The 21,959-nt window shown below is 44.9% G+C and overlaps 1 protein-coding gene and 1 pseudogene across 1 annotated transcript in view; both read right to left on the bottom strand.

Annotated features, from left to right (window-relative positions):
• Positions 1-11,020, bottom strand: part of BAIAP2L1 (BAR/IMD domain containing adaptor protein 2 like 1) — an 80,286-nt gene extending 69,266 nt beyond the window's left edge. The window contains exon 1 of the mRNA XM_019987908.2: positions 10,698-11,020. Coding sequence (XP_019843467.2) covers positions 10,698-10,748 — 51 coding nt within the window. The 5' untranslated portion in view covers positions 10,749-11,020. The remainder of the gene's footprint in view (positions 1-10,697) is intronic.
• On the bottom strand, positions 2,409-10,462 carry LOC139179769 (small ribosomal subunit protein uS12 pseudogene; annotated as a pseudogene).
• Positions 11,021-21,959: the final 10,939 nt, after the last annotated feature.

The following is a 21,959-nucleotide window of genomic DNA, read 5'->3' as shown; positions in this document are numbered from 1 at the left end:
AAGCCATGGAAAAAATAAACCATTTGGTCCATTAAAACCATTAAAGTTTTGTTTTTTTAATTGCAGCACTTAAATATAAAGAATTATCATTTTCCTGATTTTCTTTTGTCCTTTGAACTTTTGTGGCCAGAAAGGGATTGGTTAGCTTAGACCTCAGGCATCTGAATCCAACAGGTGACCAGGGTGGTCTCTGGTCCTCCTCTCCCCTCTCCCCAGAGACCGGGGCTTCCCTCCCTGTAACTCAGGAGGGGCCAGGGTGGCTTGTAGCTGAACTCATAAGCTGAGATCTGTCCTGACGTCCAGTCCCAGTCTGTTACAGGTTTATTACAGGCAGTATGTTATCATCTGAACTTCTATCCCTTCTAGCGTTGGCAGGTTTCTGATCCCACTTTCGTACCTTTTCTTCCTGGTACACATCTCTTCCTGCATTTGTACTGTTCACGGATACAGCTGCACCTTGAAGGGGATCAGCTGCTTGCTTGCAACATCAGGCATAAGAGTTTGAAAAGACAGTTGTAAGAACTAGAATTTTTCTAGTTGTTGGATTTTTCTTCTGCTGCAATCATAGTTTCAGGTTACTAAAAGTTAAACACGTGCTCCCCACAAAGAAAAGTAAAGAGAAAATGGTAAGATTTTAAGTTAGGTTTACTCTTAGAAAGCCAGTTTGCAAAACAGAGGAAGCGACACATTTTAGGTTAGTTTTTAAAATTTTTTATCCATTAATATGGAATAGATTTATCAATTTCTAAGGGTTTTTTTAAGCTTAAATATTATAAACATAATCCACTCACATAAAACACTCCAGAAGGCAGAGTGTAAGACAGACATAAAAAGCCCCTCTTCCTCTATCCTAGAATTAACCACAGCTATCCTTTCGTATTTAACTTATATGCAGAGTACATCATGAGAAACGCTGGGCTGGAAGAAGCACAAGCTGGAATCAAGATTGCCAGGAGAAATATCAATGACCTCAGGTATGCACATGACACCACCCTTATGGCAGAAAGTGAAGAGGAACTAAAAAGCCTCTAGATGAAGGTCAAAGAGGAGAGTGAAACAGTTGACTTAAAGCTCAACATTCAGAAAACGAAGATCATGGCATCCGGTCCCATCACTTCATGGGAAATAGATGGGGAAACAGTGTCAGACTTTATTTTTCTGCACTCCAAAATCACTACAGATGGTGACTGCAGCCATGAAATTAAAAGACACTTACTCCTTGGAAGAAAAGTTATGACCAACCTAGATAGCATATTCAAAAGCAGAGACATTACTTTGCTAACAAAGGTTCGTCTAGTCAAGGCTATGGTTTTTCCTGTGGTCATGTAGGGATGTGAGCGTTGGACTGTGAAGAAAGCTGAGTGCAGAAGAATGGATGCTTTTGAACTGTGGTGTTGGAGAAGACTCTTGAGAGTCCCTTGGACTGCAAGGAGATCCAACCAGTCCATTCTGAAGGAGATCAGCCCTGAAACTCCAGTACTTTGGCCACCTCAAGCGAAGAGTTGACTTATTGGAAAAGACTCTGATGCTGGGAGGGATTGGGGGCAAGAGGAGAAGGGGACAACAGAGGATGAGATGGCTGGATGGCATCACTGACTTGATGGAAGTGAGTCTGAGTGAACTCCAGGAGTTGGTGATGGACAGGGAGGCCTGGCGTGCTGCGATTCATGGGGTCGCAAAGAGTCAGACACGACTGAGCTACTGAACTGAACTGAACTGATCCTTTCGTATTTTAGTGAAGGAATTGCTACCGTTTAGGGACTTTTATGAATCCCAGGGACGGTGGAGCCCGGTGGGCTGCCGTCTATGGGGTCGCACAGAGTCGGACACGACTGAAGCAACTTAGCAGCAGCAGCAGCAGGGACTTTTAACCTCCAACGTACCACACAAATAAAACCATTTTAAGCAACAAACATAAGGGCACCCTCACTCACCAGCTGTTCTTTCTCAGCACATAGCTCTGAGCCGTGCTGTGAGCAATCCCTTACATCTCCGAGGGATGCTTTTTTTTTTTTTTAAAGTTTGCTCTCTGGATTGGGAACACATTCTCGTGATATTTTTCATTTATTTTCGAAGGAGAGAGAAACCAACAACATTTCACCTCATTTCCACAAGTCTCACCTTTATCCACAAGATTTGAGTTATAACCAGAACACAGTCCTTAAAATAATGATAAACCAGAAAGACAGACTCAATGTCTGGAAAATGTAAAGAGAATGATAAAATCAAGGCTGAGGAAAGTAAGAACAAAAGTATATAGGCCTCAAGGGCTGCAGAGCTGTAATTACTGCAGACATATCAAGTACAAAGTTTATAGGGGAAATTACACCCATGACTGCCAGACATGAAATATCGGGTGTTTTCCCGGCCAACGTCCACAAACTACCCTGTTATAGGTTTTATACATGTTTTACTATTTTTTTTTTAAAAACTCTCTATGGGATATATACATATCATATGTATATATATATGATATGTATATATAAAGGAAGCCATTTTAAAACATCTACTTACTTGGTTGAGGTTCAGGAAAGGTACATTCTCACACAACCAGATTACAGCATGGCCTGGGATGTTTTCTGGAGGGCATTTTGCAATGTATAGCAAATATGTTGACTACCCCTCCCTCAAACTCCTGCAGGGGATTTAGCTTAAGGAAAAGATCCCAGATTCGTGCAAGTTTCACCTACAATGGTGTTCACAGCAGTACTTTAATAGCAAGGTATTGGCAACGACCTAACATCCAAGAAGAGGCAGGTGGATGAATAAATTCTGACGAAGAATGGAGAGTCCTCGAAATGATGAAGCACACAATACTGACTGACATGGAAAGATGCACTGAAAAATATCTGAAAGAGTGACAGTACGAGTTAGTAGTGTGGGATTCTGGCTAACTTACTTTAAGTGTAAATATCCACAGAAATTTTGGAAATCCTCTGGTCTCAGTAAAATATAGTTTTTTTCCCCAATACTTTCTATATTATTTCTATATATATCTATATAAAAATATCAGTTTTCAAGAGCCTCTAAGATTAAAACCAGCACACACAAATAAATAAAACATGGATAACTGTGGGAAATGCAGAGATGTTTAATCTGGGGGACTTGTTCTCAAGCATGAACAATCTAGTGTGGAGAAGACCCAAATTAAAAATAACATTTCCTTTCTAGTCTTGAAGCCTCTTAGCTGTAACTCACTGAAATGCTTTTAAAAACTAATCTATTGTGCCTGTAACAGTAAAGTATGTTTTTAAGAAAAGTCACACAGAAAGGAAAAGTTCAGTTCAGTCGCTCAGTCATATCCAACTCTTTGCGACCCCATGAACCACAGCACACCAGGCCTCCCTGTCTATCACCAACTCCCAGAGTTTACCGAAACCCATGTCCATTGAGTCGGTGATGCCATCCAACCATCTCATCCTCTATCGTCCCCTTCTCCTCCTGCCTTCAATTTTTCCCAGCATCAGGGTCTTTTCAAATGAGTCAACTCTTCGCATCAGGTGACCAAAGTACTGGAGTTTCAGCTTCAACATCAGTCCTTCCAATGAACACCCAGGACTGATCTCCTTTAGAATGGACTGGCTGGATCTCCTTGCAGTCCAAGGGACTCTCAAGAGTCTTCTCCAACACCACAGTTCAAAAGCATCCATTCTTCGGCGCTCAGCCTTCTTCACAGTCCAACTCTCACATCCATACATGACCACAGGAAAAACCATAGCCTTGACTAGACGAATCTTTGTTGGCAAAGTAATGTCTCTGCTTTTGATTATGCTATCTAGGTTGGTCATAACTTTCCTTCCAAGGAGTAAGCGCCTTTTAATTTCATGGCTGCAGTCACCGTCTGTAGTGATTTTGGAGCCCAGAAAAATAAAGTCTGACACTGTTTCCACTGTTTCCCCATCTATTTCCCATGAAGTGACGGGACAGGATGCCATGATCTTCGTTGGTCATAACTCTTAATACTCAATTAACTAGAAAGTTCAAATAACTCTGATTCTATACCCCCAGCAGTCTAGTTCATTTAATTATGGTTCATCTATGCCTCCCAAACCTCTTACACAAGAAAACTTTTTTTTTTTTTTTGGTATATGAGAATTTATTACTACTGTGCTTTCGTCACCAAAATTTATTATCTTGGTCTTTCCTTCTTGCCTTTGTATTAAGGCAAAAGTGAGACACTGGCTATTTTGACAACCTTAAAAAGGATTCCAGAAATGTCACCAACATGACATTTGTTTGCAACCATATCCAGCAACCAGAACTTCATCATTTTCCTCAATAAAATTCAAGCAACCATCATTGGGTAAAAAAGCCGTTTTTTTTTTGGCCATTCTTGATTAGCTGAACCCTGACACACTTCTTGATGGAAGAATTTGGCTGTTTGGCTTCAACTCCTATTTTTTTGAGCACAATTCCCTTGGCATGAAAGTGCCGCCAAAAGGGCTGGCCTTCAGGGCTGTGCCCAAATGGGCTTTCTTGTACTGTTCATCACGCCACTTGTGGTCTCGTCGGTGACTACGGAGCTTCCTGGCAGTATGAAGACTGCAACACTTGTCCATCCTGCCGGTGCCACGGGCCTGAGCCCACAAGAAAACCTTTTGATGTGTTCAGCTATGAGAGTCTGAGAGTCCATAAACTGAAATTTATCTTTTATTCTACTGAACACTACCACTGATGCCTCTCTCAGGCATCTGATCCCTATGTCTCTATTCTGTCTTTGAGTCTGTCTTCGAATCCCCCAGGGAGATGGCGTTCCTGCTGCGGTTACAGACCTCCAACCAGCAAGCCTGGGGCAAACTGTTTCACCTTGAATTTATTTTTTCTTTAACTTTTGCATATACCCATCAGAGCCGCCAAAATGAAAAGGAAGGAAAATATCAACTGTTGGTGAGGTTGTAGAGCAACCAACCGGAACTCTCACACACTTCTGGTGGGAATGTAAACGGATGCAACCACTTTGGCAGACAGCTTAGCAGTTTCTGCCAAAGCTGAATAAATATTTAAATACCTGATAATCCGGGAACTCCACTCCTCTGTGTAGACACCCAAGAGAAATGAGGGCCTATGCCCACCAGACTCGTACTATTCATAATATCCTTGAGTTGTCTGAAAACAATCCAAACACCCCTCAAAGAAGAACAGACTGTGATACAGTCACACCTTGTAATACTACACAGTGAAAGAAAAACTAATGGCAACTACTGCTATGATATGGATGGATGGATCCAAAGAACATATTGAGTGAAAGGAGGCAGACAAGATAAGCCAAACTAGCCTGTGCTGCTATAAGTTAGGAGAGTAGCTATCCTGGAGTGGGTACAATGGCTGGAAGGGGGCATGAGAGGGGCTTCGGGGGCTGGTCACGGTCTACTTCTTGATCTGGGTGCTGGTTACACATGTGGGTTCAGTTTGTGACAATTCAGTGAGCTATAAAAGCCTAAGCAAACCTTTCAGTATGTAGATTAAAGTTCAATAAAAAGTTTTAGGTCCCACTAAACAACAAGGTCCTACTGTACAGCATAGGGGACTATGTTCAATATCCTGTGAACCATAATGGAAAAGGATCTTAAAAAAGAATGTACATATATATATAACTGAATCACTGCTATACAGTAGACATTAACACACTGTAAATCTTTAACTGTACTTCAGTAAAAATAAAAAATAAAGGTTTAGAAATAAAAATGTATTTCCAAATGTAAATAGGTAAGTTCAACGAATATTTGTGTTGCTTTTATAATGAGTTTACATTTGAATAGAATAAATAGCTGTGTGGAATTCTGAGGGGAAAAAGCAATCCAAATGGTTGCAACTGCACACTCATCAGTCTCCCCTGCAGGTCTGTGTGCAGTTCATTATGACAGAAGTGCAGGGTAAGAACTGACACCCAAGCCTGGAATAACATCATACATGTAAAGTCAGAGGCAACCTGGAACTTGTGCATGGTGTCACAAGTCTGAGTGGCCCCAGCCTTGTTAATAAAGGATGCTGCTCTGTCCGCACAGTAATGTTATCATAGTTCTAAAACCTCTTTCCAATCAAGAAAAGATGTTATGAAAAAAAAAATTAAAAAAAAAAAAAGAGAGATGTTATGACAGGAAAAGACACTCATTATTTGGCTTTGTGTTTACAGACAAGATGTTATAACACTGGGCTGTGCGGTTTAATATTTGATACCTGGCAACCCTTTCTGCTACCTGGCACCTTATTCTTACAATTCCCTTTTTTAGTCATCATGGAGCCCAAATTGTCTAAGCTTCTGCAGATGCTATTTTATCTTCAGCATACCTGAAGCAAGCAGTGTTATGGGAACAGATGAAGATACCAAGCAGCCAACACAGCAATGGCCATAAACATAAACAGCGACCAAAAGCTTCCAAAAAAAAAAGTGAAAGTGTTAGTTGCTCAGTCGCATCCGACTTCGTGACCCCATGGACCATAGCCCACCAGGCTCTGGTCCATGGGATTCTCCAGGCAAGAATACTGGAGTGGGTAGCCATTTCCTTCTCCAGGGGATCTTCCCGACCCAGGGATCGAACCTGGGTCTCCTGAATTGAAGGTAGATTCTTTACTGTCTGAACCACCAGCTTCAAAGGCTAGATCTATATGCCACAGGCCACAATGGAAGCCAACCAGGCAGGACTTTCACTGAAACATCCCCACTTAAACCCAAGCTAAGAAAATAAGCCACCATTACACAAGCAAAACTGAGCACACAGGTGTAGACTGCTTGCTTTACCCAGTGAAAGAACCAAAGTCCCTCATTTTCTTACCTGAAGGTTTGTTCACAATATGCTGCTGCTGATGAGTTAGCACAACAAACTTTGGGTGACACCTTAGGCACCAAAGTATGAAAATGTAACTGGTTTGCACATTTGTTGGCTACCACAAACTAAATTCCTATACCAAGGAATGGGGATGGAGGCTGGCAGGGGAACTGGCCTGTGGGCACTGATATCTCAGACTTTGGGCCTCACTTTCTCAACAGTAAATAAACAGGCCCACCTAGAGGGCTGATGTGTAATTAGAATGAAACAAATGCTCTATGAAGTGTCAAGGGAGGGAGGGGGGAGCCTGGCACAGGACAGGAGCTTACTAAATTAGTTAAAGGCTCATTTCTTCATCAAGTATGTACACCTGTTAGGTGCCAGGAACTGTGTGCTAGGTGCTCAGAGCCAAACAAAGCTTCTTTCCTTTGGGAGCTCACATTTGAGCTGGAGTAGAGATAAACATACATGATAAATAAATATATATTATATGCTAAGGGTTTCCCTGGGGGCTCAGTGGGAAAGAATCTGTCTGCCAATGCAGGAGACTCGGGTTTGATCAGGAAGATGACCTGGAGAAGGAAAGGGCTACCCATGCTAGTATTCTTGCCTGGGAAATCCCGTGGACAGAGGAGCCTGGTGGCCTATAGTCCATGGGGTCACAAAAGAGTCAGACAAGGCTTAGCAACTGAACAACAATATATACTAAGGCAGTGAGCACTACAGGTGTGAGTGTGGGGGTCGCTGGGAGACGGATGGGGTTGTCTTCAATTTTAAAGCTGAGTGGAACTCGGAGGAGGTGACATTTAAACAAAGACCTCTGTGTCCCTCCCCCCATCACTGCTGCTTCAGCAAGATTAATGGAGGGGTGACATCACATCCAGTCCTCCTTAACTTCCTCAGACCAACAGGTCTAACTTCCAGCAAGGCTGTGGTTACTTCGGTGTGTGTGTGGTTACTTTTAATTAAGGGTTTTTGTTTTTTAAACTTTACTTCTTCCTTGTACCACTAAAGCATGCATTCATCAGAAAACCCATGCCAAATCACAAGCAAGCTGCTGAGGGAAATTATGGGTGTCATATAGACTGAAGTGTGGGGAGGGATCTTTGGCTTAATTCTAATTAGCACCAGTGACACTACCTGACGTTTTGGGGCTTACTATCCTGCCATTTGCTCGTAAGGTCGTAAAACACACATCCTCCTGGGATTTAGTATGGTTCTCTGGTAACCATTTGTCTAAGTACACATTGAAAAAAACTCAGCAAATGCTTAAATAAATATTTAAAGATATTTGATACTGCATACAGAGGATCACACTACTTCAAAACCCCCCTTTTTCTCTAAAGAATTTATTCCTTTATTTCAAAGTTAAAGAAATTTGAGTATTAAAAAACATCAAAACCCATGCGAGTCATAAAATCTCATTTGTAGGCGGCATTTGTAAATGCACCTGGTTAGACTGCATTTCTATTAGTAAAACATTCTAACTTGCCAGGTAACATCAAGATCTCTTCCAGGTTCATCCACATTGCTGGGAGATTCTTACCATATTAAACTTAAATTGTTTTCAGGTTTGGTTTTGAGGGGTTTGGGGGAGGAAGAACCTGAAGAGGAGGTGGTGAAAAGATGATGGGCTTTCAATCAGATCTGTGAAATTTCACTGTGCATTTCTATCATAGTCAAGGCATGAGCTAGTGGCATTCACTTTATAGATTATATATAAACTTGCTGTCTGGGGCTGTAAATTATTATCCCGCCATCCCAACCTAAACCTGACCCTAAAACATTAACGAGGAAATGGTGATTAAAGTCAGTCAATAAACATCTGTGAGCTTTTAGTATGTTTTAAGACACCTGGGAATGGAAAGCAATAACGTACAGGTCTCTGATCGTCAGGGTATCACAGCCTTTCAAAATACAAAAATGATTTACAATGTTTTACGGAGAAGGAAATGGCAACCCATTTCAGTATTCTTGCCTGGGGAATCCTATGGACAGAGGAGCCTGGTGGGCTACAGTCCATGGGGTCACAAAGAGTTGAACAAAACTTAGCGACTAAGCAACAGTGCCGATAAACATGCATAACCCAAACTATGAAATCCACACCTTCTTCCTCTTGCCTCAGTTCTTTGGGTAATGCAAAATTGATATCTGTGGGATTGTAATTCACTTGAGCACAGCCCCTCTGCTGAGTCACCACTAAAAGTGACAGTGAAGAAGAACTGGGAGAAAAAGCAGAGAAGAGTGACTTCAGGATTAGATGCCTGAGTCATATCTCATCTCAGATTGGAAAGATATACCAGCCTGTGTCTTGGAGGCGCGGGGGCAGGGGTGTGTGTGTGTGTGTGTGTGCAATTCTACTCAAATTTGCAATGATCTCCTTTCCTCAATAACGTACAGTTTTACTGTCCTTTATTGACAGTCATCAGAATAGCCACAACTCCCAAGTCGAAGAGTAACAACATGATATTAACACAGTCAACAGCCCACACATTCCTACCCCCACCATCTTCAGGATCATCTAAACAATCTCAACAGAAAGGTAAAATCTTAACGTTCAAATTTCTGGGATTTCTAAAACCTGCCTTCTTCTAAGGAAACATGAATAAGGACCAGATTTTGGTCACGGTTACTTAGCTGAGAATGCTATGACAACTGTATCTACTGTGTTTAGTGTGAATGCAGTATAGTCCATATGTGACAGGACTTGTGTATTCAAACAAAGGGAACCAGTCTTTTGAACAAAGGATTATGAACCTATTTTCATGCTTTTATTCTTACCCAACAAAAGTCAATAAACCTCTCTGATTTCAGGAATTCACTTGCAAATTCAATCGCAAATCTAGGAACTAAATTTTAGGGTTAAAAAAAAAAAAAAAAGTAATCTATACAAATGACCCAACTGTGGGTCTTAAAAATGGCTACAAATGCATTCGGAGAACTTGGGTTCCATGAGCCTAAGCCGAATTAAAACAAAAGTTGTTTTGTGTTCTATTAATAGCAGATGATTAAACACATATCTTATTTCAAACTGGAATTCATTTATACGTACTTAAACTTACTAAACTGGCCACTAATCCTAAATCTGTGTTTCTGAAAACATTCTCTCGTAATAAGTGCAAGTTAAGAGAATGACCATCAACGCATTGCTTAAGGTTGGGTCAACTTTATTCAAACCTCGGACGTTCTTAGACTCCCATTAACCTCCCCCAAATAATCGATATCTGAAAGCCAAATTGAACGTAAAGCTGAGTGAGGCAGGGTCTCTAGGAGGGAGCGAGTCTCAAACCTTCCCAGTGAAGTTCTGGGGCCGGTGGCGCCCCCCGCAGGCCCCAGGGCCGAGCCCCGCTCACCTGGCGCTGGCTAATTACCTGGGAGTTTCCCCCTGCATTCTCGGAGGAAACTCAAGCTCGGCTCTCCGAGAAGTCATGCGCCGCAGCCGCACCGGCGAGGCCACCGACCCCGAGGGGAAGATGTGGGGAAGACGCGCCCCAGGGGCGACACAGGACCCTCCCGCCCCGAAGACGTTTGGTTGTGAAATGTGTAATTTGCCGGGCGTCTCCTGCGCCGGGAGGGAGAGGAGGGGACCGGGTAAAGAAAGGAGGGGGAGGGGAGGACATTCCCGTGTAAAGTCCCCTCCTCACCTCGAAGGTGAAGGATCCCGACCGTTCCCCCGGGCGAGGACTGCCGGCCGCCGGCGGGGCGTCCCCGCTTCCCCGGCCTCGAACCCCGAACCCCGGCTCCCCCAAGGCTCCGGACCTCTCCCCGCACCCCCAGCCTCGAACCCTGGAGCCCCAGTCTTCCGCCCTCAAACCCCGACGCCCCCACGGTCCCAGCCTCTTCGCCCCCGAACCCCCGGCCCCCCACTCCCCAGTCCCCGCATCTCCCGCCCTCGAACCCCGGCTCCCCCAGGGTCCCGGGCCCGCTTACCCGGTAGGTGCTCTCGGTGAGCCGGTTCACCTCCTCCGGCCCCCGCGACATGGCTGCAGCCGCCGGGCGGGCGAACGCGGGAGGACGCGGCCGGGCCTCGTGGCCGCCCGACCCTGGGCGGCTGTGAAGCGCCGGGGCGCGGCTGAGGGGCCCTCAAGCGTCGGCTGCTTCCACAGCTGTCGGCCGGGAAGTGCAAGTCGCGCGACCCGGCGGCCAAAACGTCAAAACTTGAAGCGCTACTGACGCGGCCGCCGGCGAGGAGCTGAGGAAACTCGGCCAGACTCGGCCGGAGCGGGCAGGGCGGGCCCCGCGGCCCCACCTGAGGCGGGCGGGGTGGGCGGGGCGGCCGCGAGGCGGGGCGGCCGGGCGGGCGGGGCGGCCCCACCTGAGGCGCCCTGGGCGGTGGGGAGGAGGCGGGCCGAGCCGTGGTGGGCGGGGCAGTGAGCCCCGTGTGGGCGGGGCGGAGGCGCCCCAGGCCAAGTGGGCGGGGCGTCTCCACCTGAGGCGCTGGAAAGCTGGGACCCCGACCGCGTGAGGGGTCCATGGCGGGCTCGAGAAGCTGTTCCGCTTTCAGCCCGCACCGTAGGCGGTCACACCTCTGTGGCCCTAGAGCTCTCTAGTGCCCCTCGCAGTGCTGGCGACAGGGGCCCTGACGCCCACGTTCTCCGCGGGTGCTGTGTCCCCCAGCTGTACTCATTTCCCTTCTTGACCCCTTCCTGCCCTCCCGTATCCCCGACCTCAGAGATCTGAGGGACCTCAGGACAAAGGCTCTCATAGATGGGGGAAAGGGGCAGCCGCTTGCAATCCTTTTTGGAAGTTCCTGATAATGTGAAAAAAATCAATAAAATGCCACGGTCTGGTTACAGAAATGGCAGTACGTTTTCAAACTTAGATTTAAAAAGGACTTTTAAATTAGTGCAATGTAACCGTGCTAGTCAAGATCGTTAAAAGATTTAGAAGCCCCTAATGAACACAGGTTCACTACTACTATAGGTTGGAGAAGGCAATGGCACCCCACTCCAGTACTCTTGCCTGGAGAATTCCAGGGAAGGGGGAGCCTGGTGGGCCGGCGTCTATGGGGTCACACAGAGTCGGACACGACTGAAACGACTTAGCAGCAGCAGTGAATGCAGGTATAGTGGAGGTAATACTCTTCCTTAGGGCGGCTCCTGAAGCTCCCTGTTCTATCTCCACCTCAACCCCAGCCTGAGGACCCCAAACAGGCTTCTCCCAGCCTGAAACACTACTTGGTATCTGAGATCCTCACCCAGCCAGAGCAGGAGATCTTCTGTATCTAAAAAACTTCTATCTGGGTGGAATTTCATCTTTTATGGGCTATGATGAAGCTTCTAAATGCTCCCGTTATAAAATTCACTGGGAAACATACACAAAGAAAGCACTGTGTTGGCCTAGATGGGAATATGAAAGCATGAGATGCAGCTAGATTTAGGACAGAATCAGCCACTTGGATTCCAGGACAAGGTCATCGTGTTTTGCAAGCTATAAAGCGTACTGTGATTGAGAACCAAAAGGTAATGGATCCTTGGGTGTTGGAGCCCTTAGGTTTTGGGCGGTGGAAGCAGCTACCTCTCCTCAACAGATTTCCAGCATCTGACTCATGAGATTTGCCTGGTGGGTCTTATTTGCCATATTGAGTGAACTGATGACCTTACCATTATCAGCGTACTGGGCTCTTCAAGGATGTCTGTCAGCTTTCATTTAAACTTGAAAATCGCTTCCTTAACTTTGCGGGTCGGTCACCTTTTGTGTTAGAACCTCCCTCCAGGCCTTCTGATGAATGGGATCATTTCACCCTCTGCTGCAAGGCAGTCAACCGAGGAGCCAGAAAGAGAGCAGAGGCTTAACCTTTAACACCCCACAGCTCAGCTAGGAAGAGACAGCAATTAACAAACTGCTTTAAAACCAGCACATCTCAGATGGCCCAGTTTGTTTGTTGAGACTGGAATCTGATCGAAGGGCCACGTTCACAAGTGTAGGCAGACCTTCTAACAGATATCTATATTAATGAAATCTCCCTTATGGAAATAATTTCCTGGTTGCTCCTTTAGAAGTCTTAGAGAATGGTCAGCTCTTGGTCTGTATCAATATTAGGACTGGTGCCGCTGAGTCCCCAAGAACAAATGAGTATTGATTATCTGCTCTGTGCCAGGCGCCCTGCTGAGGGCCATAGTGAAGTACAAAGTGTACTGGCCTTGACTCAAGACCTTAAAACAAGTGCAGGAAGTAGAATTTAAGGAGGACTGCAATGAACGCTGTAGTACAGTCAAATGTACTATAAGTCTACAAAGACGAGAACACCCTCAAAAATCCACATATGTTAGGCTCCTCAGGTATGTGTGTTGGTTTCATGCAAACTTGAAAACCCACAGTCTTCGTTGTTCTGAGGTTTAATGATGCTCAATGTGAAGTGAAGTGAATCAATGGAAAGGGATGACACAGGAGAAGGTGAGAAGCCAGTTGTAACTGCTGAGAAAGCACTGTAGCTGCTCTCCAATTGCCCAGAACCCAGGCCTGAAGAGCAGGCCTGGCCTCACTGGAAATCAGCTCCACACCTCCCCAGGGGCAGACAACCAAGGTTTTCTCGTTTAGCTCCTGCTGCTGCTGCTACTAAGTCGCTTCAGTCATGTCTGACTCTGTGCAACCCCATGGACTGCAGCCTACCAGGCTCCTCCGGCCATGGGATTTTCCAGGCAAGAAGAGTACTGGAGTGGGTTGCCATTGCCTTCTCCGCTCTTGGCTCCTATTTGAGTTTAAATAACCAAAAATCCTGTTTACGTTAATGAAAGTTGCAAGATGCAATTGCTGGTGACAGTATCAATGAGATTCTGAAAGCCACACTCCAAACAGGCTCTTGTGTTGGGGTGTCTGCCTTCTTCTTCTGAACTTTCTGTGGCTGAGCTTACAGCCTGCCCAAGGGCTGTCTGCCCTGATGGGCGCTCTGGGGTGTCCACGAGGATTGTACTGTGTTTTGTGACCAAAGAGGTCCCTGCCAATAACAGCAGTTTGGGGCAAATTCCCATTTAAAGACCAAGAGAATTTGCTGTATGATGCAGGGAGCTCAACCCAACATTCTGTGACAACCTAGAGGGATGGGATGGGGTGGGGGGTGGGAGGGAGATTCAAGAGGGAGGGGCATATGTATACCTGTGGCTGACTAATGCTGATGTGTGACAGAAACCAGCACAGCATTGTAAAGCACTTATCCTCAATTAAAAATAAAAATGCAAGAAAGAACACACACACACGTGATAAAGACCAAGAGAGGGGATGGGGCTTTAAGTGTTCTTATTTTGAAAAAGAAAATGTGACTTGAAAATTCCCTTACCTTTCCAATGCAAACAGCACTGACTCCTGCCCCATTCCAAATCGATTCTGCTGTAGAGTTTTTTCCTTATTTTTTTTTTCCTTAGTTCCCCAACCAGAGATTGAACCCTGTCATTTGCAGTGAAAGGACAGAGTCCTAACCATTGATTGCTGGGGAATTCCCCTGCTGTAGAGTTCTTCACTTGCTGTTTCCTCTGTCTAGAATGTTCTCCCCACTACAGTATTTCCTGGAAATGTGAAGCTCGGCCTAGAGGGACCTTCCTTGACCTGAAGTAGTATTCCAAGCCATCTCTAACACAGCATTCTGTTTTAATTCTAATAGTGCTTGCCACTAGCTAGCTGTGCTACATGCTGTGCTAAGTCGCTTCAGTCGTGTCCGACTCTGTGCAAGCCTATGGACTGTAGCCTGCCAGATTCCTCTGTCCATGGGATTCGCCAGGCAAGAATACTGGAATAGGTTGCCATGCCCTCTTCCAGGGGATCTTCCCCACCCAGGGGTCGAACCTGTGTCTCCTGCATCTCCTGCACTGCAGGTAGATTCTTTACCACTGAGCCACAGGGGCTTCCCAGGTGGGGCTAGTGGTAAAGAACCTACCTGCCAATGCAGGAGAAGCGGGTTCCATCCCTGGGTCAGGAAGATCCCCTGGAGAAGGAAATGGCAACCCACTCCAGTGTTCTTAAGCTAGAGAATCCCATGGACAGAGGAGCCTGGCAGGCTACATTCCATGGACTCACAGAGTCAGACACGACTGAAGGGATTTAGCGCAAGCCACTGGGGAAGCCCTATTGCTCACTATAGTAGGCTAAAATAAAGATTCCCCAGGATGTTCAAGCCCTAATCCTCGGAGGAACGTGTCAGTGCTACTTTGTATGACAAATGGGACTCTGCAAATATGATCAAGGTAAGGGTTTGGAGAGGAGGGGATTGTTTGGGATTTTCTGGATGGACCAGTTAGCATCACAAAATTCCTTACAGGAGGGACACATGAGAAGCTGGAGGAGGAGGAAATATGATGTAAGAGACTGGAGTGATGTACTTTAAAGAGGGATGAGGAGGCTACAAGCTGAGAAACACAGGAGGCCACTAGAAGTTGGAAAAGGCAAGTATGTGGGTTCTCCCTTCAGAGGAACTAGGGCCAGAGGGCAGTAGCCCTGCTGACATCTTGGTTTCAGCCAAGACTTTTCAGACATCTGCCCAGAACTTCAGGAGAATAACTGTGTACAGTTTTAGGCCACTGAATTTGTAGTATTTGTTACAGGAGCTAGGAGTCATGTACGGATGTGAGAGTTGGACCATAAAGAAGGCTGAGCACCAAAGAACTGATGTTTCCGAACTTGGTGCTGGAGAACGCTCTTGAGAGTCCCCTGGACTGCAAACCAGTCAATCCTAAAGGAAATCAACCCTGAATATACATTGGAAGGACTGATACTGAAGCTGAAGCTCCAATATTTTGGCCACCTGATGCGAAGAGTTGACTCATTGGAAAAGACTCTGATGCTGGAAAAGATTGAGGGCAGGAGGAGAAGGTTGTGACCTGGGATGAGATTGTTGGATGGCATTATCTACTCAAAGGACATGAATTTGAGCAAACTTGGGGTTGGTAAAGGACAGGGAATCCTGGTGTGCTGCAGTCCATGGAGTCACAAAGAGCTGGACACGACTGAACAACTGAACAGCAACAGGAAATGAAGACACTAGCTAGTCTTTTTGTTGATTGTCTCTTCCCACCCACAACCCATCTGAAGAACTTAAGACACCCTTCAGTGCCCCAAGGGCAGGCTGATTTTTGACTTGTTCATTGCAGGCTGCCCAGTCCCTGGCACATAGCTTTTGCTCAGTAAATGTTAGGAGGATGAGTTTATCAGAAAGCCAAGATGCTCTTCATTTCATGAGAAATCAGCTGCATCAGAGTTTGCTTTCTTCAGTTAAAAAAAAAAACCAATAAAATAGACCACTGCAAAACAAATCATGGGTCTGAAGTCTAGAAGAGAATATACAGATTCTAGATTCCACAGCTATCAATAGGTAACAAAGCACTGGCATGAACAGAATGTATTTCGTCTTCTTACTGAGCTGTCACCATATTTTATATACCCTGGGTACAAGTCCCTTGTCAGCTATATGGATTGACAATTATATTCCACTCTTCTGTGGGTTGTCTTTTAGCTTCCTGGATATTGTCCTTTGAAGCACGAAAAAATTTTAAGACTTACCTATTTTTTCCTTTCGTTGCGTTTGATTATGGTATCATATCTAAGGAACCATTGCCTAACTAAGGTCACAAAGATTTACCCCGATATTTTCTTCTAAGAGTTTTATAGTTTTAGGTCTACGGATTCATTGTGAGTTAATTTTGAGGTGTAGCAAAAGGGTCCAACCTCATCCTTTAGCCTGTGGACATCCAGTTGTTCTAGCACCATTGGCTGAAAAGATGACTCTTTCCCCCATTGGATTGTCTTGGCACTCATGTAAAAAAATCACTTGACCACCACTGTCAGCTTCCCCAGTGGCTTTGATAAACTGTAAGGGTTTATTTCTTGACTTTCAGTTCTGCTCAATTGCTCTATCCTACCACTATACTGCCACCCTATCTTATTGTAGCTTTGTGGTAAGTTTTGAAATCAGGAAGTGTGAGTCCTCTAATTTTGTCTTTTATGCTTTGTTTTTTTTTAATCTTTTTCAAGATGGTTTTGGCTATTCTGGGTGTCTTTTTCTTTTAAAGGCTTATTTATTTAATTTTTGGCTGTGCTGGGTCTTTGTGGCTGCAAGCGGACTTTCTCTGGTTGCGGCGAGCGGGGGCTACTCTTCATTGCAGTGCGTGGGCTTCTTATTGCGGTGGCTTCTCTTGTGGCACATGAGCTCTGGGCGGACGGGCTTCAGTAGCTGCAGCGCATGGGCTCAGTAGTTGCGGCTGTCGGGATCTAGAGCGCTGGCTCAGTAAGTTCTGGCACAGCCGCTTACTTGCACCGTGGCCAGTGGGATCTTCCTGGACCAGGGATTGAACCTGTGTCGCCTGCATTGACAGGTGGATTCTTAGCCAACAGACCACTAGGGAAGCCGTATCTGGGTGTCTTGTACTTCCATATCAGTTTTAGGATTTGCTTAACAGTTTATGCAGGAAAAGCATTGAGGATTTTAATAAGGGTTTTTATTGATTCTGTCAATCAGTTTGGGAAGCATTACCATCTTAACCACATTACATTTTCTGATCCATGAACACGGAGTGTCCTTCCATTTATTTAGGTTTTTCTTCTTTAAACAATGCTTTGTGACTTTCAGAGTATAAGTTTACTTCCTTTGCTCAGTTTATTCCTTAAGTATTTTCTTTTGGATGCTATTGTAAATGGAATTGCTTTTTCATTTTCAGACCGTTCATTGTAAGTATACAGACATGTAATTGATTCTTGTTATTTGATGTTATAACTCACTACATTGTTCAACTTGTTCATTAGTTCTAGAAGTTATCAGATTGAGGAAATTCCCTTTTATTCCTAGTCTGTTGAAAGTTATTATCATGAAAGGGCATTGGATTTTGTCAAATGATTTTTCTGTGTCCATTGAGATGATCGTGTGTTTTTTGACCTTTATTCTGTGAAATAATCAACAATGGTTGATTTTTATGTGTTGAATCCACCTTGCATTCCTGGGAAATTTTCCACTCAGTCATGATATATAATACTTCTTTTTTGTTGCTGGATTCAGTTTGCTAGTATTTTGTTGATGGCTCTTATGTCTGCATTCATAGGGAATACTGGTGTATTGTTTTCTTCTGATGTCTTAGACTGATTTTGATAATGCCAGCACTATAGAGGGAGTTGGGAAGTGTTCCCTCATCTTCTATTTTTTGGAAGAGTTTATGAAGAATTGGTATTTATTTTTCTTTGAATGTTTAGTAGAATTTACCAGTGAAACCACTGAGGTCTGAACTTTGCTTTGTGGGAATTTAAAAAATTACTAATCCAATCTCTTGCCATAGATCTTCCAGTTTTTTTTTGCAGAGTGTTATTTCCTTAGGTTTCTATTCCTTCATCTCTGAATCATTTACAGTATTACTTTATAGTCTCTACCAGATAGTTCTGTGTGGTTTTTGCTTGTTTAATCTTGCCTGGTTTGGTTGTTTTTTGTTTCATTCAGCATGGTTGATTCTGCTGATTGTCTATCATGGAGGCTCCATCAATTCCTTATCTATTTTGGTAATGTTTTATTATGGGGTCATCTTCACTAATGATCCATTTTTGTCATTAAGAAGCCCAGGTGGGATGAGTTGTAAAGTTCTCCTCCAGGAAACTTTTGTACATGTCCCTGCTAGGCACTCTAAGCAGCTCACCACTGAAAAAGGTAAAATTCAGGCTCTGCACCTGCCCAGTGTCACAGGCCTGGGCTCCTGATTGCTCTTAGGATATTTCTTTCTCCTTAAGACCCCATTTAAGGCACTTCCGTGGTGGTCCAGGAAAGTCTCCGTGCTGCCAGTGCCAAGAGTCCGGGTTAGATCCCTGGTCTGGGAACTAGACCCCACATGCTGCAACTAAAAGGTCCCGCGTGCCACAGTGAAGACCGAAGATTCCACGTGCTGCAGTTATTCACAAGAACCGGCACAGCCAAATACACAAATAAAATAAAAGAATGAATAAGAAAGAACATTCATTCTATCTTTATCAATACAATCAATTTAAATAGACCCCAACTAAGTAAAACTCCTCTGTCCTCCTTACCGGGGCCAATAAGTATTTTCAAATGCCCCTGTTACTGACATGTGGTCTTTGGAGGGTCCCACTGTATGAATGGGTCTCAGCGTCTGCTCTCCTTCTTGCACAGATAAATGGGCTTCCCTGCTGGGTCAGCGGTGAGGAATCCACCTGCAATGCAGGAGACGAGAGTTCAACCCCTGGGTGGGGAAGATCCCCTGCAGGAGGAAATGGCAATCTACTCCAGTATTCTATCGTAGAGAATCCCATGTACAAAGGAACCTGGTGGGCTGTATAGTCCATGGGGTCGCAAAAGGTTGGACACGACTGAAGCAACTTAGCACGGAAGCGTACAGATAAAACACCTCACATTTGAAACACCTGGGAGCGTTTCCAGCTCCCACACGTCCATGCACACCCCTAAGGGTGGCCATATCCTCTGTCCCGGGGCTTGGTTTCCTCCTTTGTGTTTTTGGTGTCTCTTTTCTTGCGAACTCAGCTGTGTATTATATATTCTTGTTACGTTTTATCTATCCTTTAAGGAATTTGTGACTGGAGAAATTCTGGGTAGTCCAGTCAGCTGGAAACCTAAAACCGCCTCTGTAGGTTCCTTGTGAGACTGCTCGTGGAGAGATAAGGGCTGGGGGAGGAGGAAGGATTCTGTACCAGTCTGTCTGTCCGTCTGCAGGACCCGGCAAGGCAGTTTTCACTTCTCAGCCTGTTTTTTTTCCACCTCTGAAAATAGGGTAGTTGGTCTTCAAGTTAGTTTTAGTTCTAAAATTGTCTGATTTTTTTTTTTAAACTTCTGTCCAGATGTCTAGATGTCTCCAGGTGCGGCTGGCCTGTATAAAGAGAGACTCTGCCAGAGGCCAAGATAACCTGAGCATTCTTTACTCGAGAAGACCCAAGGGCAGAAAGGAGGACAGTGGTCTGTTGTTCTGAAGACACCACTATGAGTTGGCATCACGGGCAAATGGCCAGTCTGTGGAAGTGGATCTGCCTGGCCTATCTTCTTCTGCTTGTCTTGATTTTTTCCACAGGAAAGTATCAGCAGAAAAAGTTCCAGACTGTCTTTTCCTAAGCAGATTTGTTTTCTGTGTTTAGCAAATTCCAAACATCGACCACAACTGCAAACTTCCTCTTCGGACTTAATAAAGTGTTGCCCTGTATACCTGATATTTTCCCTTGATAAACAAGTGCAATAAATTCTAGAACAACTTTACGTTCACCAAGGGCTTTTTCTGAGAGAGAAAACTTGGAGAAAGATGCTCTGAGATGCTTTTACAGAAGTCTAGGAAGCCAGATAAGCAATTCTCATTTTCTTTCCTGTCCTTGGCAACCCACTCCAGTATTCTTGCGTAGGAAATCGTATGGACAGAAGAGCCTGGCGGGCTACAGTCTATGGGGTCGTGAAAGAGTCGGACACGACTGAGTGACTGAGCAACGACCTTGCCGTCACAGCAGGAAAGCCACACCACCTGATTGTCAAGCAGTTCCTCAATGTGATCAGCAGGGGGCGCTGAGGGGTGTGATATAATAGTCTCTTCCACCAGGATGATGTCTTTCAACGTTTTAATTCTCTTTCAGGGAGAGCAGAAGCCTGTCTCTGATGAACTTTTCTTTTTCTGCATGCCCACTTGTCACACACCCGTGTTTGGATCCGTGCGCCTGCGAGGTGCCACCTCACCATGCAGGCCCCTTCAGCGCTGGGCCCTGACATTTTCAGTAATTTGTTTTCAGAACAACTCAGACCTTCTGTAACATTTCCCTCTGTCTACACAGAGCCTCTGCTCTGACTCTGAATTTCCACGGGTCTGTGAGAGTAATAAACAATGAGAGAATGCAACCTTTTCCTAAAAGGGGAAGTATTAGCCCTGGGGATCTTGAAATTCAGCACAAAGTGAAAATTTCCATTAGGCAAATGCATACAACGATAAATAATTTAGCAAAGACCTTGAGTAGTAATTTATGTGTTTCGTTAAAAATGTCCCCAACCTATTGACATTGACCAGGAAGTACAAGAAAGCTTGAAGATCAATGGAAACCCTGCTGAGCCCTAAAGGCAGACTTTGCCATGTAAGCTGGTTTGTAACGTCCCCTGAGTACCCCACGACTATAAAACTTTTAGGATGCGTTGGCTATGATGTCAGGCAGTACCTGGGGCCCAAATTCATGGTGGAAAGAGCTTTGCTATTTTAATACTCTCCATAGGATGCACTTACCAATTAAAAGCTTGCATTCTAGGCCTTCTCTGTTGTATTAATATTTAGAGGTATTTGAAGTCCCTCGTGGGTTTCCCAGGTGGTGCTAGTGGTAAAGAACCCGCCTGCCAATGCAGGAGATGTAAGAGACCTGAGTTCCACCCCTGGGTTGGGAAGATCCCTTGGAGCAGAAAATGGCAACCTGCCCCAGTATCCTTGCCTGGAAAATTCCAGGGACAGAGGAGCCTGGCGGGCTACATGCCACGGGGCTGCAGAGAGTCAGACACGACTGAGCCCACACACACACACACACACACACACACAGTCTCTGCTGGTCCAGTGGCTAAAACTCCCCACTCCCAAGGGAGGGGGCTCGAGTGCCATCCCTGGTCAGGGAACTAGACTGCACATGCTGCAAGTGACACTCTGCGCAGCTAAATAGACGGATAAATAAAGTCCACAGTTGCGATGACCTTGGTAAGGCAAGAAGCAGGCACGGAAGGGCACGTTTTCTATGCGGGCTGGAGTTGGGAAAGCCAAAACAGACACAGTTCTGGCCAAAGAAATGAAGTAAACAAAGATCTACTGGGGTTGGGGGAAGAAACAAAACAGTTGGGGGTTTAGGAAGCCAATTGCTTGGCGCCCAGATAACTTCCCAGAAAGCAGGTGTGACATCAGCGATGCCGTCTTGCAAGCTCAACGTGGCAAACAAGAGTGACATCAACAAATGATGGAGAGAGAATGAATGGGACCCCGGCAGTGAGCACTGCATTTTCTATTCTTTGCAGTTGAGAGCATCCCTAAGTGACATATATATTGTCATTAAAATTTGGGAGAATTTGGGATTGTGTTGAAGTTATTGTATCTTCAGATGAAAAATCCAAATGGTGAAAAAGGGCTTCTTGAAACTTTCAATATATTTACATTTCTTCATCTGGAGAACAAGCAGATTTCGGAAATACAATGAAAAAGACCCATGAACTGTCAAATAAGAACGTGATTATGGAGACCAAAGAGGAGAATGTTATTA

Source organism: Bos indicus, chromosome 25 (assembly GCF_029378745.1).
Source record: "Bos indicus isolate NIAB-ARS_2022 breed Sahiwal x Tharparkar chromosome 25, NIAB-ARS_B.indTharparkar_mat_pri_1.0, whole genome shotgun sequence".
Classification (NCBI taxonomy): domain Eukaryota; kingdom Metazoa; phylum Chordata; class Mammalia; order Artiodactyla; family Bovidae; genus Bos; species Bos indicus.
Note: the sequence above shows the minus strand (reverse complement) of the source record. Positions and strands in the feature narration are given on the sequence as shown.